We start from the raw sequence: 15479 nt of genomic DNA, 5'->3' as shown, positions 1-15479 counted from the left end.
GCCTATGCAAAAACATAATTTTGATCAATATTTTGAAAACTAGATGACTGAAATATCTAAAAGGTTGCTGTGTTCTGAGAAATACTCATAAAACTAATAAAAACTTCTTTATACATTGTAAAATGTTTACAGTGTATGAAGAAGTTAAATAATAGTTTTACAGTCCCAGAAAAAATGAGGAACTGACATAAGCATAGATTCTGTTCTAGTTACATTAATAGCTTTTCTTCCCTTCAGCCCACATCTTGAGATTCGTCTGCTTTGCTGGAGATGGGAGAACAGTGCTTGGCTGTGATTTTTTTTTTTTTTTTTTTTTTTGGTTGTAACAGATAAACTTGAAAGTTATTGAAAAGCCCCATGCTGAAAGAGGACTTTCATATTGTCCTGGGTTCAGCAGTAGCAGTCATTTTTTCTTCTCCTTAGTAGCTGGTGCAGTGCTGTGTTTTTGACTTTTGTTTGGCCTGGGAATAGTGCTGATAACACCGATGTTTTTAGTTACTGCTCAAATGTTTAGTCTGCCCAAGGACTTTGTGAGTCTCATGCTCTGCCAGGGAGGAGGGGAAGCCAGGAGGAAGCAGAGACAGGACACCTGACCCAAACTAGCCAAAGAGGTATTCCATACCACAGCACATCATGCCCAGGATGTAAACTGGGGGCAGTTACCCGGAAGGGCTAGTTCACTGCTGGGTTGGGCTGGGTATCAGTCTGTGGGTGGTGAGCAGTTGTATTCTCTTCCCTTGTTATTTCCATCATTACCATTATTATTGGTGGTAGCAGCAGTGTTTTGTGTTATACCTTAGTTATTGGACTGTTCTTATCTCAGCCCATGGGAGTTACATTCTTTTCATTCTCTTCCCCAGCCCTCCAGGAGCTGGAGAAGGAAAGGGGGGGCAGTGAGTGAACGAGCTGCGTGGCTGAGCTTAAACCATGACACATACCCAAAGAATGTCTATACTTACGCTGCTGTGGAATAATAATGCATTATCTTCTGCAAATTAATTATTCCTATGGCAACCCCTGAAATTCCAGTAAACAGTATTCTGTGCCACATGATTCAAAGTGGACAAAACTGGTGGAAATGGCTGGTCAGACACTATTACCCCCAGTAAGTAGAGTAGCAATTCCTAGGATTTGTGCTTATTCTTTTGGTATGGCTGCTCACTTAAATTTAAGTTCATATGAAAGTGTTTCTAATGGGATTAGTGCAGATAACCTTTGCAGAAGCAAGAAGGCAGAAGCTGGGACACTAAGGAGGTGTCAAATCCAGGGGGTTGCTATCGAGATGGGGTTCAGTGTGATCCTGTTCTGTAAATGGGTCATGTGTTGTGGGAGGTGTATTTAACATTAAGACATGCTTTAACCTACAGTTAAGGAAGAAGTGAATAGCAGATCTATTTTGAACAGATGGAGAAACTCTTAGGTAGGATACAGTTACTGGGGACATTGAACTTGAGGGCACTAACACATGGCTATAATAGCAACAGCCAACCTGCAGTGTCCAGGGAAACATACTGCAGTTTTCCATTGAGCTCTCTGTCTGGGTCTGTGGCATGAAGAGGTAAGAAAATGTCCCAGCTTTGCAAATCAAAAACCAAAAAATCAAAACAGGTATCCAGAAGAAAAAAATGCCTTCACGCCAAATAGAGAAGGTGTGTGGTCACATATATCAGGTTTCTGTTGGATTATCAGTCTGGGCTATGTCAATGGTCAGTTTGATGTGAATGGGGTTCAGCCGAACTGTGTAATTGCTGAAGGACCAAAGATCACTAATTGGAAGAACATACACCTAAAGGAGTAATTCTGGTTTCCATATGTACATTGAAACATGTTAAGATAGAAACTACCTGAGTTTCTATCTGAACATGCTTCAGATAGAAAAGAGGTCCTGGCTCAGTCTCCCAGGAAAGGGTGCCACCTCCTGAGTCAGTATTGCTGCTTCGTGTCTCATCTGGAGCCTTTATTGCAGTACTGGCCTGGGCTCCTGGTAACTCAATGGTGTAAAAACAAAACCAGGCTTCGGGTAATTTTATAAGAGGCTTAACAAGAAGCAAATTTTAAAAACGAAATTAGGAAAGAGTTTTTCGTACTTGTGATCATGAAATAGTGAGACCATTCAGTATGAGAAGGGACTAGAGTACACTCAAACATGAGAAAGAAGGGAAGTGTAAGTTACCACGATCCTTGGATTATTATTATCAAAAGACTTAAGAACAGCACAGTGACTGTAGGAAGAAGTGTTTTTAAATGAGAATATAGTTCATAGAAGGCAGTTAAAAAGGAATTTTGGAGGACTTTAATTGTATCTTGTGTTTGTGCAGTGACTTCTGGTTCTCAAGCTGAAATTTTATTAATTTCTCCTTTAGTGTTTTGTTTCCTTAGAATGGTATGTCTAAAACTAGTTAGAATGAGTGACTGCACAAGGGTGCATAAGCATAGAACTAGCAACATGTGTTTTTCAAATATGCTCTGGTCAAATGATACAAATCTCCTGTTTGGGTGATCTGTTACAAAATACAAGAAATCTCTATAGATACTCTGAGTCTCCACTGGCATTGATTTGGATGTTTTACTTGATAATCTTTTCAGGATCCAGGTTTCCCTAGTAAATATTTGTATTGATTCCTTTGGCCCCTCAAAAGGAAATGACCTCTTTTCTTTTGAACAACATGATGAGTTTAATAGGACTCTTGGAAACTGTGCTCATGAACACATGCTGTTAATTTTTTCTCCTTGCTTTTGTTCAGAGTATCTTCCCTTCTATCCTCAGTATGAGATTTTAGGATCTCTGTCCAACATCCATTTTCTTTCAGTGACAGCATTGCGTGTTTCATTGCCAAGTGCTCAAAGCAGTGACTGATGCTATTTGTTTAAAGTATTCAGAGTCCAGCATAGCTGATTTTCTGTATGGAACACATAATAATTGGTAGGACTAAGAATGGAAAAACATACTGAGTTGATGTCTCTTTCCTGCCGTTTCAGGGCAATGACCTCTTTAATATTTGCCAGTGCTTTGTCCAATTTCTTTGACTTTACTGACAGCTTTTGTGCCTTCAGTAAAATATTCTGCAGCTGTAAGAAAATTGTCCTGTGATATAGTAGGCATACATTTTGTTTCAGAGAATCACCTTACTTCCTAGTTCCACCTGGGAGCCACCTTGGCACTGTATACCGTGGGAGTGACTTCTAGCTACTGGGACTGCACCTTGGCATTTTACAGATTTAAATGTGACATTATCTAAGGTAGATGGAAGTCTGAGACATTAGCCTTGGCTCACACATACTGTGATCTGAAAAGAGCTCTTACTGCTCTTCCTCTTCCATGTTTTCCTGCTGATTAGTAGTTGTGCAGGGATCTGATTTAGCGCATATATCTAATACATGAACTCTGAAATAGCAGTCATAGCCGAGGGGACTTACAGCCACCTCCTTGTATCATTCCTCACCAAAAGCTTTTTGTGTATTTGTAAACTTCTCCTCTGATGGGTCTGTCTGGGAATAGTAAGAATAGAAGAATTACAGTGGTCCTGACTCATGTGCTTCAAAGCATGAGCTCTTATAAAAGGGGCTGGAGGAAGCTGATGCTCTCAGCAGGTTATTCTGCACACACAGAGGTGAGGCAGTGCAGCTCTCTGAGGTTGCCTTGAATGTGGGGAACTTTATATGAGGCAGGTTGATTTTTTTTTTTTTATTTTTATTTTTTTTTTTTCCTTCTTTATTCCTTCTCTTCCCTGTACCTCTCCTAACAGTCACACTCTGTTCTTTCCTAGTGGTGGCAATCTATGACTACACAAAGGACAAAGAAGATGAGCTATCATTTCAAGAAGGTGCCATTATTTATGTCATCAAGAAAAATGATGACGGCTGGTATGAAGGGGTCATGAATGGAGTGACGGGGCTCTTCCCAGGGAACTATGTGGAGTCAATCATGCATTACTCGGAGTGAAGACTAGAGGACAGAACGCTGCATCTCCTGCTGCAGGAGCTGTCAGGGCTTCCCAGATCTCCACCAGCCTCTGGGGCCCCATCCAGTCGTCTAACTGAATGAAGGATAACTGTAACAACCACTCTTCCCCCTTTCTTCCCATCCTCCCCCATTATAAACCAATAGTAATTTGAGTTGTTTGAACAAATGGCTCTTTCAGCTGCCAGCAGAGGCTATCCTGGCCCATCTGATGCTGAATTAAGCTGACACATTCAGATGTAACAAACTCGTTGAGTAGCTGATACTTCACTCAGTTTCTGACTTCTTCTGACAGGCTTGGGATATGTCTTGGAATTCTGTGTGTCCTTGTGGTACTACCCTTGGCAGCAGTGCCTGGCGCTTGGGATGTCCTGGATGTTTGTGGTGAAGGTTTACCAGCCAGTGGACAGCCCTCCTGTTCCTATACTATGCTCCCATGCAGCTGGAAGAAATCATGTGCTAGCAAACTGGAATTTTACACAGAGGCGTTCCTGTAACTGACTTCCAGATAGCTGGTTACATCTTTAGCATAAACCCATCTGCAGCTGCTCTGCACATGTAGGCTGACACAGGGGCACACAGAGCTGGCTTTCATTTACTCACCTTTCAGTTTAGACAACTAAAATGGCTGCAGCCCAGAGGACCCCCACCCCCATTTCCTCATCTTTTGAATGCCACCAGTTTGTTTTGTGTTCTGCACTGATGTAAGTGTGCTCCTCTCCACAGTGAGCTACTTGCCACGGGCGCTGCTGGTTTAAACAGAACTCACAGATGCTGTTGACAGTGAATGCAAAACAAAGTTTACAGGTTCTCCTGGGGTCTGAGGATAAACTCTAGGGGCTGTGATCTAAGGCTCAAGTCTACTCGCACCTCCTTGCACTAGTGAAACTTACCCCCGACTTTAGTCTTATGCACAATATAATCTTAAAAATCCAATCAGGTATTGTAAATTGGCTATTTTGTACTTGATTAGATTTGCATATGTACTGTGAGAGCCCTGTGTAGAGGCAGGACAAACGGCAATTGTCGTCTTCATGTCTGTTGCCAAAATCTCTTCAGTGGAAGCAAAAAGGGCTGTTGTGTGTACTGGTTTCCCATGGAAATCCAAGCAGTAACTGGTAGTAGTCCTAGCTCTTCCCCCAGCCCTCTCCATTGTCTGTTATAAAGAAATAGGTATTCTGAGCTGACTGCTGGATCTGGGTGGAGTTATTACCAAGTAAAGACTCTGTAGCCCCTTGTGTTGCTAGTTTGCTTTTTAATCTAGTCTCAGTTAAAAATGCTGCTCAGTGATTCTGCCCAGCAGATCAGTGTAAAGTGATGGCTGCACTAGTCTGCCCTTGGTCAGGAAGGACCAAATGTTATCTTTGGGTAAATGTCATGCATTAACAGAGTGAGCTGGGTAAATCTCATTGCAGTCCTGTTAGCCTACAAATAGAGCTGATGCCTGCATTGCCAGTCTCCTGGGCCAGGGCATCTTCCTGAGCAACTTCTGTCACGTGGCCGAGTTCCAGCTGGTACCAGCAGTAGGTCCCCAAAGGTGTGACAGTGCTGCAGCTGTCTTCTGAGGCCTGTGTGTAGAACAGAGCAGTGCACAAGAGAGCATCGAGGCTGGGTTTGTGACAGTTTTGGCAAGGATACACGTAATTGACCCAGTGCCCTTGTTAGGTGATCAGTGCAGTATCAGGGTGGAGGTATAGGTTTGGTGCGTTCCTGGGTGGGGAGGCACTGTAGCTGCTCGAGGAAGAAAGAGGAAACAAACATGTGAGGTGTGTTTGTACGGATGGACATGGATGAATGTGATCACCCCTGTGAGCTTGTGGAAGAGTATGTTAACTCCTGTGACAGTGCATACGGAACCAGTTTGGTTGAAGCCTACAGCAGGTACAAGTTTGAAGAAACTGGTACAAAGATAGAAGTTACTTTCTCCCCCTATCAATCCACTACCTGCTTCTCTGAAAACCTGTGACTTGCAGCAAGACTAGCAGAAGCAGCTATGGTTAATTTCCTCACCCCATTGTTTCTCTGGGAGCAAGCCTGGAAACACAGGTTGTCAGTCACTGGAATGACTGTTTCTAGTGTCATAGGACAGACCTACACATTTTGCACAGGGAGGCAGTGCTCTTGGCCCAGGTGGTGGAACAGCAGTATTTCACAAGCCTTTGGTGCTCACAGGGTGGTTATGTTTTCCAGGACTATCAATGCTTTCCTCCTTTCTCTTGCCCTGGGTATGTCTGTGGTAAAGACTTGAGCATGGTGCTCAATTGCATCGAGTTAGGGCAGCTTAGAGAGTTACTGAACGAGAGCTGAACCTCTCTCCCCGTGCACACATGCTCCATGTGGGAGGTCATGCATTGTTGAAATGTGTTTTTAACTAGGTCTGTGTAAGAAAGAGCATGTGCTTGAATGCTTCTGCTGGGTGGGTGGGTGGGTATAGTGTGTACCTCCTCTGTGTGTGGCACACACCAGTGTCCTTGTTCTTCAGTCAGGCAGTTGTTCATCTTGCAAGTTTTCTGTGTTGTGAGAACAGAGCAGTGTGAACTCTGGGAAGTGCTGAGCCCCTGCCAGAGCACAGCATGGAAGATGAGGCTGCAAAACCTTGAGAGTGGAATGTGTGAAGCTCCTTAAGGAACTGGCCTTGGTCTGAGGGCCCAGGGGTTAGTCAGGTCCCTGCTGATAGCAAGTGGGATTGTTTATGCTGCAAGAATTGCTGTGGATGGAATTTTTGGGTCACCTCCTGCTGGTTTTATGCTTTATTATGCAGTACTAATGTAAAGAAATTTGTTGAAGTTTATGCATAGTTTTTATTTTGTACAGGTTTTAATTCTGTGGCTTGTTTGGGGATGATGTGATGTAATGGTCTTAGATCAGGCCAAGGTAAACAGGCTGTGTATATTACTGTTACATAGATTGCATGCTAGTAAAGTCAGTACGAGTCAAGTTTCCAGTTTTGTCCCTTGTACTTCTCCTTCTCTGAAACCTTCTTTGCCCCACTCCTTTTTATTTTACGTGCTTACTTTAAAAAGGGGGTGGAGAAGGAAGAGGGGAACACCTCAGTATTTCAGATAGGTGCACATCTCTTCACTGAGTTCTGCTGCCACAGCCGAATGTGTTCAGTATCACAGGCTGTTGATCAGCAGTGTGTATGCATGAGAGGTGGGGGAAGGAGACACTCCAGAATAGCCCAAAGAAAGCTGTATGGCCAAAATGAGTATGTTTCTCCCTTTGAGAGAGCTGCCTTAGCCCAGGCAGCTATTTTTATTGTGCACAGAACTCAGTCAGCATCCTCTAGTGGTCAGTCTTGCCGTGGTTTGCTGTATTCAAGATTCTTTCCTTGCTAGGGCCAGCGCTATTTACAGCTGCCTCACTGCCATGTGCCTGTGCTAGAAGAGGTCCTACAAGTCTGACCCTGTCTAGTGCTGAAGCAGGTTATGTTGGTGCCTTCTTTCCAGTGTCAGACATGGCTGAGGTGGCATGTGTTGCACCACATTGTTTTGGGTGGTGTTTTTTTTTTATCTTTCTGTGATAGCTTCATGTTGTTTCTCTTACTGACGCAGCAGAGGCCTGAGAGGAGCAGAACAGGCAAGCAGCAAATTTTATGCTTGAGCATCCTGATGGTGTGCCCATGCCCATGGACTGGAGTAGGCACCAGAGCTGAAGCTATGCCTGAAGACTTGCTGGCCTGACTGGTGAGAATGAAGAACCATTGTTCTCACTGGAGGACAAGAGGTGCAGCATGGCCCCAAGGTAGCTGGCAGAGCAGGGTAGTGTTACCAGGAGGCTTACCGCGTTCCTGTGACTCAGGTTGTCTTTGTGGTTAGTTGAGTTGGATGTTCCTGAATGTGGCTGGAAATTGCTGCTGGTTTGAACCACAGCTGCCCACAGTGCCAGTGGTCTGTGGCAGTGTGGCTTATCAGTGGATGCCAGGAAGCCTTAGATTCAGCTAGTTCTTGCTAAGCTCACAGCTCCTGAGCATTTACGTGCTGTGCTGCTGTGGGCTCGTGGTGACAGCCAAAGGTGACGTTTGCAGTAATGCAGTGTCTGAAAAGTGGTACTTTTATCTAGGGTGTTTCAGTTGATCATGAAAAGCGGCGAAGCTGCAGCAGGACACTTCTGGCAGAGGGTAGGCTGCCTGCCTGGTGTGTGTGTACATACTGTGGGAATGAGCTTCTCTGCTGGAAATGAGCTCTTTTAGTTACGTTGCTGGGCTTTAGGCATAAATCAAAAGCAAAACTTTCCTTTCCTTTCCAGAAAGGATGTGACTTCATGTGGATTAGCAAACTGGGAGCATTTACAGGGCTTCTGCTCCCAGGGGTGGAGCAGGACATCATGTGAAACAAGTGCCATTTGTATTGTCTTGCAGGGGAACTTGCTGGAAGTTGCTAGAGGATGCTGTTGGAAAGACCATAGTGCTGTGACTTCTACTGGAAGCAGTACTTGCATTTAGAGTATAAAGTCACTTGTTGAGCACTGCAGCATTTCGGGAAGCATTACAAACCCCATGGCAGAGACTTCCAATTCCTATGTTGACAACAGTGGCAGTGAGAAAAGTACAGCACTGTTGCATTCGCTAAGGCAAGTATTTACAACCCTGATCTCTAGAGAACATGGTAGTGTAAACTGAGCACTGGCAGGCAGATAAAGAGCTATGGCTCATAGGGCACCACTTTCAAGAATTTGCTGTGCTTACAGGTACATTCACCTTTTCCACCTTTTGGCATCTCGAGTATTTGGCACTGCCACAGTTTGTGGGTAAAATGGTACTACCCAGAAGTCAGAATGGTGCATGAACGGAACGGTGTGTAGTTGTTTTTCTTAATTTCCCCAATAGCTGAAGTCAGTGTGTAGTAATAGTCCTACTGATCTACTTTTGATTTTGAAACTGCAGGAATAGTGGGACACCCACCTCGTGTCCATGGGAGGGATGCTGAAAGCTAGATGCAGCCAAGGTTTGCCAACTGCTGTTACAAAGAATAATTCACAGACCATGGCGTTTCATTCAGAAAAACACCCATGTGTTTTGTGCAATGTCCTGCCCACGCAGGAAGTGTTTTTTTTCCTTTGGTACTCTAAACATACAAATTTTATTAGGACCTTTGCTTATTACAAGATGTGTTACAAAAAGGTCAGCAGCAGCCTGTTGTCCAGAGGTAAGCTTACACCCAGCATCCTGCTGAACACCAGCGTGGGAACAGCTGAAGTGTGTGCAGTACATTTGTTCGGCTTCTCTTAAAACCACAGAAGAATCCAACCACTACTGACTGATGAGGAAGAACTGTGTACAAATTCATTTCCATTACAGCGCCTTGGTAAAGTGCTGACATGTCTGAGATTTTTTTTGTAAAGAACAAGTGCTTCTTTTCACATTTGAAAAAGTGTCTTTTGCAACTTGCATGGACAAGTAGTTTCTATGAATTCTCTGGAAATGTCAGTGTCTAACATGGATTTTGTCCATGCACTTTTTTTCTGAAAGCAGATAACCCCCCCATGCCCCCTCTTTGGTTTGCAGTCAGAGAAACACGCTGTGCTTTTGCTTTTGGCACTGCTGATGCAGTGTCTGAGTGCAGAGCCCGCTGTAAATGACCAAGTCCGCAGGACTCTGGGGAGCTGTATGCCACCAGTAATGTTTTATTGTGTGTGCCATTTGAACCACCTTCCAGTGAGTGAAAAACCCAATTTTTAAATTTTTTTAATTGTACTTGGAATTAACTGTTGCCATGTACTAAACCCTCTTGTTACGAGCCCTAAATAAAAAGAACAAAGCACACACTGTGTTCTGTGAGCGTGCCACTGCCGAGTCACGATCCTTGTGTTTAGCTACAGGCTTTTCAACACAACAAGGCCAGAGACAGTTGCCTGTATATGCAGAAGCCCTATCCCAGGGGAGCTACAAGCGCAGCACTTACTTCCCCCAGCAAAGGTATGAGCACTGGCATCGAGCCTGCTGCCTTCAGCAGCTCCTCCCTCCACTTCTGTATGGCTACTCATTTCCTGTCATCACCACTAATGTAACACCTCCAATCCCTGGTGTAAAAGCTGATGAGTGATGCAGGGCCAGCATGCAAGTGTACCCCAGCAGGAGGTGAACAGAGCCAAATCCCCTACAGTGGACCCCAGAGAGGGGCTGCAGCAGCACTTACCAGCCACCAGCTGTCCTTGCATGAGCAGAGCATGAACTCTCTCATGAGAGAGAACAAGATCAAGAACAGGACTCTGCACGCCTGAGGGAGGAGGCAGATGGAAAAGGTGAGCCTTCAGACCAGGTCCTCTTCAGGCCTGTGCCTGGTGTGCATCATGTTACTGGTACAGCCAGCTCTTGCCCATGGGAAAGAGCTATGCAAAGGAACAATAAAAAACAATTTTATTGAGCGTGTGCATATAAGCTGGTGACCTGCAGGCCATCAGGTACCTAATCCCTACAGAGGGGAACCACTGATACCCTAAAAACACAGTATGGGTTCTGCACTCATGAAAAAGGAAAATGGCAAAACAGAGGATTAAACCAGATTATTAAATTTAACTACATCTTTATTGGATTGTGCATATTCCATTATAATGATCTATACTGGGTACTCTATAATGAAGTATTTCTTTTGTCCTCTCCCATGCTTAAAAAAGTATATTTATACATATATTTATATATATTTATAATATGGCAAAGCTCCCCCCAACCTGAAGCTATCAGTCTAAAAGAGCTTTGATTTTTCTTTTTGGAAAGGGAAGAAGAGGGGAGGCAATCCCACTGAAAGATAAAATGTGCAATTTTCTTTTTAAAGCAGTAAACATGAATGTATTTACAGCACTCAGCACAAGTCTGCTGCACAGACAAATCATCATTGCAGTGACACTTTCTCTTACATTTGCATCCCCCATATTATACAGAACATCACCAGCAGCTGCTAATAGTGTGATCCATAAACCAAACTGCTGCTCCAGTTAATTTTGGGTCCACCGCAGTCCACTAGAAAGGAGACCTAAGATCTGCCATTACAACTTGTGACAAAGCATTCAGTTTTCCTTTTAGAAGTACAAGCTTTATAGTGCTGCATCAAATCAGCAGCAGAGAGCCTTGGGCACAGGTTTGTTTGCTAAATTTAACTTCCCTTTGCCCTGCCTGGCAGGTGGGTACCCACTTGTCAGTGCTAGTTAAAGGCAAGAGATACACAACAGCAAACAGTGGCATCCCTCTTCTCCTGCCGAACAGCAGCTCTTCAGTCCTGGCAGAGGCTGGTGCAAGCACATCTGAGTACCTGGAATTTAGCTTTGAATGCATCTTTGGCATCTTGGGAAAGGTGGGAACAGCTGGTTCAATTCCCAAGTCTCTTAAAATACATATCACCTTTGAGCATTTAAATGAGGGGGTATGCATTCCAAAATCTTCTCCTTCTCACTCACTTCCCTCACTAAGTCCCTGCCACAAGGGATGGTGCATGTAGCACTAGTTCCTGTTCCTCTAATTAATTTCTCTCTCTAGCTCTCTTCACCACAGATGGTACATGTTTCTGATGACCAGAGAGCTCCTACTCAACACCTTAAGAGCACCAAATACCCATCAAATGCAAATGCATCAAGTGCAAATCGATTACTTTACATTGTTAGGGATACACACGTGTTGTCACCCCGTTTGCAGTTTAGTGTTTTAAACTTTTCAAGATTAGACAGCCTGTGACTCACTGGATCACAGAGATCAGAGTGCACTGACCCCTGCAATGTAACACTTGTTTTGTCAGTCTTCACGGGCATTTTCTTAATTGAAGAAGAAAAGTAATTCAGAAAGAAAAATTACTCCATTTTAGACAAACTTACTATTCCAACATACAAGCTTAAAACCCACCAGCACATTACAGTAACATCTAAGAGAAACTAACCCTTGTAGTGTTAAATCCTCTCGGGTTTGGAGTCCGTCCTGATTGATTGTGCGAGGGAATGCAAAGCCAGGAGCCACAACTGGGCTGTGGGAAAGCATCTCCCTCAAAGACGATTCCCATCACGTCCAAACGAGGAGTGCTGTTTGAACAAGTACATAACCTACACCTTAACAGTGAAAAAAGGAAGAAACAAAACAAACTCTCATGTTCTGGCTGCATCATCACTACCTTCTGTCAGGAATTTATACTGCTTTCCTGGAGTACAACTTGATTTCAACATGATTCTGTATTTGACATGGTAACTCCCAGTAAGACCCATATAATTTTATTTTGAGTAAGAAACAAATTTACCTGCAATGATAACACTGAAGTAAAACAATTTAGTTCTATGCAGTATTCTGTCACAACCAGATTTCTCTTTTGCCCTTCTGTTGCTGAAATGGTACTTTTGGTTCCTTTAAGCTGTGGAAAAAGTAATTTTAACTGGGAGGAAAACTGGCCGCAGTCTCTGAGCTGACTTATCTGGTTGCTTAAGGGCACAGAAGGAAGAAATAAGAAAACATTTCAATGTGCAAGTCCAGAACAGTAAATCTTAAAATGCACTTGTTGAAAAACACTGCTCCCTCTCCCATCAGACCTGAAGCCAAAGTGATCCAGGTACCTTTGCTTTGTTTCCCTGATGTGTCAGTCAGCCACTGTTGCCCTGCAGGAAACTGTTCAGGAGAGGAGCTCTTTGGCTTTGAGGTCATGCACCAAGCTGAGCAAGCAGTGGTGGTTTGCCGCAGGAGCAGAGCAGGAACTTTCCTCTTCCACAGAAAATAGCAGATTATTTTATTGTGCGACTTGTGCCTAATCTCCTCCCTCAGCCACAGGTTTTGAAAGACTAAAGAGAACCCCAGCACATCCACCTCAAACATGGTAGCTGGGGTTTGTTCAGAACCAGACTTCTTTGGGGTTTGTTAACTAGTTTCTCCTATAAGCTTAGTGCTGTTGCAAGAGCCTTGTTTTCCCTTCCAAAGCAACTCCCCGAGACCTGAAGTACAGTCAAGTGTCTGAGAAGACTGGCTCCCTGCTTTGTACACCTGCGCTGCAGGCACAGAAACCTGCCAGAACAGGAGGCACCCTGCTGCATGGCAGAGAGGAAATGAGCACCAAATCTGTTCCGGATTAATGAACACAGCTGTATGCTCTCAGCTGCCCCTGTGGCAGCAGGGCTTTCCCCAACACCCCGACCTTAACAAGTGTCGGAGGGGCATATGCTTCATCATTTAACACAACAACAGCTATACACTCCCAGTATTTTAGGATCAAAGCATCTGCTACCTTTATGTCCAGAGTATGAAAGCTCAGCTCTCACATGCTCATCTTAACCGTGCCAAAAGGAAGCAGAAAGCTTCTTGCAGTGGGTGCGAGATCTGCTCCCTCAGTTTTCTGATTTAAATAAATATAACGGTGCAATTATGAGACCAGTGCACACAGGGGAAAATAACTTACTTGCAAATAAGGCATAAATATTTACTGTCACAAAAGCAGTAAACACACTAGAAAAGCAAGTTACAATGAGGGGTCTCATAAGCTGAAAAGGCAGCCAGGTTGCCAAAATTTCAGTGCCTAGCTGAGAGCACTGTATTTTTGTATCATTACTGGCTTAGGAAGCAAGATGCAACAAGAAGCAATACAGGGTGCCACCTTTGCTGATGCTTGTTATTTTTCCTGCAAACTTAAGAAAGAGTTAAACTTCTGTCTCCCAGCAAGCTGTGCAGCAGCCTGCAGTAGTAGCATGGATTCACTGTCTAGAGAGAGATATTGGGTTATGAACTTGGGCACAGGAAAATGAGAACAAAGCTCAAATGCCTTTGAAGAAATTGCACTTGAAACATTGCTCTGCCGAGTCCAAAGCCCAGAGGTGCCCACACTGAATGAACAAAAGCAAAAGGGCTGGAACTAACACACACCAGTGGAGCTGTCCTGGGGCAAAAGAAAAACAGATGGTGCAAGCAGGATTCCCTGGCTGCTCTCATCCGGAAGCACGCTGCACCAGCCAGGGTGGCCCTTGCCAGGGAGCCAGAGAACGTGGTCACTCACCTACCCTGGGTAACAGCTGGGGAGTTTTGGCTCCAGCTCTGCACCTCTGCCTCCACGGGTGGGTGTGAGCCCTGGAGCTGTGTACAGCACAAAGCAGCAGGAGGACCAGTGTTGAAAATTACAGCACCATCAACTGCAGTGTAGCTCAGCAACCTTCCTGTGGAGCTGCTCGCCAGCTACACTGAGCGTGCTTAGATCAACAATGCAAATGCTTTTAAGGACACTTTATAAGCACAAAAATAGTAGAAACAAAACTTTTTGAACAATTTGAAAGATACAAAAAAGTGCCTTTCCATAGCAGTGCTTAAAAAATGCACACAATGCTATATACTCTTATTGCTCAAAAAAACTAGTCTGAAATAGTAAAACGATTTCCAGAGGTGCTGAACCAGATTTGTAAAAAATCATGAGGCATCAGCAGAAACAGCACCATTCATTTATCTCTTTTCAAGATGCACTTATTTAAAACTCTATAGTTATAGCTGGGTCATTTTTTACCCTCTGATTAGCAAAGCTTTTTCCTATTCATAAAGTATTAATTCACAAAGACATTATTTTACTATTTGGAGTTTTAAAAAAACCACTCTATTAAAACAAAAAAAAAAAGGCATGAGGGATGCTGTCACATTATTTCTTAAGTCTATCAGCCTGAATTACTCTAATGAGAGAGAAGTTTACATCTTTTGTGCACACTTGAGGATACTGTCAAGTCAAGCTATTTCCATTGTTTCAATCTCTGGGGGAAAGAAAACACTTAAAACCCGTTTTTGGAGAAAAAGTAAACCAGCAGAGAAATCATTTGCCATCTGAGCCCTGACAGTGTCCCCATGCTGATGAGGGAAGTTGAAACAACCAAAGATGGAGCAGGTACAGTCCAAATATTTTAGTTACTTTACAAAGGTTGTGTACCACTACCCTGTACGGAACATGCATGGTACATAAGACCACTTACATCAACTACACTACCTTATAGCAACGCCCGGATACGTGGGTTAAGACTGTAGAATCAGAAACTACTCAAGAAAAAGGGCTCCAGTACTTGGTCTGGTGATTGGCTGTGCATCGGTGGCAAACAAAACCCAAAGCAAATACAACAGTCTATTTCCTACTCATGGGCCCTTAAATTAACTTATTAGCACATGTTATTGCCTCTCAAAGTTGTTTTTTCTAGTCTTCTCCCTTGACTGCTACAAGTGCCGCTTTGTAAATTAACAGGTTTATGCACTGGTTGCAGTCTCCAGCGGGTCTAAGAAAAGAGTGAGAATTCTCACTGTGCTGGCCTTGGGGGTGTTGGTCGATGAGAAAATAAACATGAGCCGGCTTCAGTGTGCACTCGCTGCCCAGAAAGCCAACCATATCCTGGGCTGCATCAAAAGGAGCGTGACCAGCAGGTCGAAGGAGGTGATCCTGCCCCTCTACTCTGCTCTTGTGAGACCTCACCTGGAGTATTGTGTGCAGTTCTGGTGTCCTCCACATAAAAAGGACAGGGAACTGTTGGAACAAGTCCAGAGGAGGGCCACGAGGATGATCAGGGGACTGGAGCACCTCCTGTATGAAGACAGGCTGAG

At 44.0% G+C, this 15479-nt stretch overlaps 1 protein-coding gene across 18 annotated transcripts in view; it reads left to right on the top strand.

The window, feature by feature from the left end:
• Positions 1-6905, top strand: part of ABI2 (abl interactor 2) — a 70141-nt gene extending 63236 nt beyond the window's left edge. For all 18 annotated transcript variants that reach the window (XM_057411733.1, XM_057411721.1, XM_057411734.1 and 15 more), the window contains one exon: positions 3768-6905. In XM_057411733.1, coding sequence (XP_057267716.1) covers positions 3768-3943 — 176 coding nt within the window. In that variant the 3' untranslated portion in view covers positions 3944-6905. The remainder of the gene's footprint in view (positions 1-3767) is intronic.
• The last annotated feature ends 8574 nt before the right edge of the window (positions 6906-15479 follow it).

Source organism: Pezoporus wallicus, unplaced genomic scaffold (genome assembly GCF_028554395.1).
Source record: "Pezoporus wallicus isolate ANWC-B61680 ecotype Strahan unplaced genomic scaffold, APGP_CSIRO_Pwel_v1 contig_6732, whole genome shotgun sequence".
NCBI lineage: Eukaryota > Metazoa > Chordata > Aves > Psittaciformes > Psittacidae > Pezoporus > Pezoporus wallicus.
Note: the sequence above shows the minus strand (reverse complement) of the source record. Positions and strands in the feature narration are given on the sequence as shown.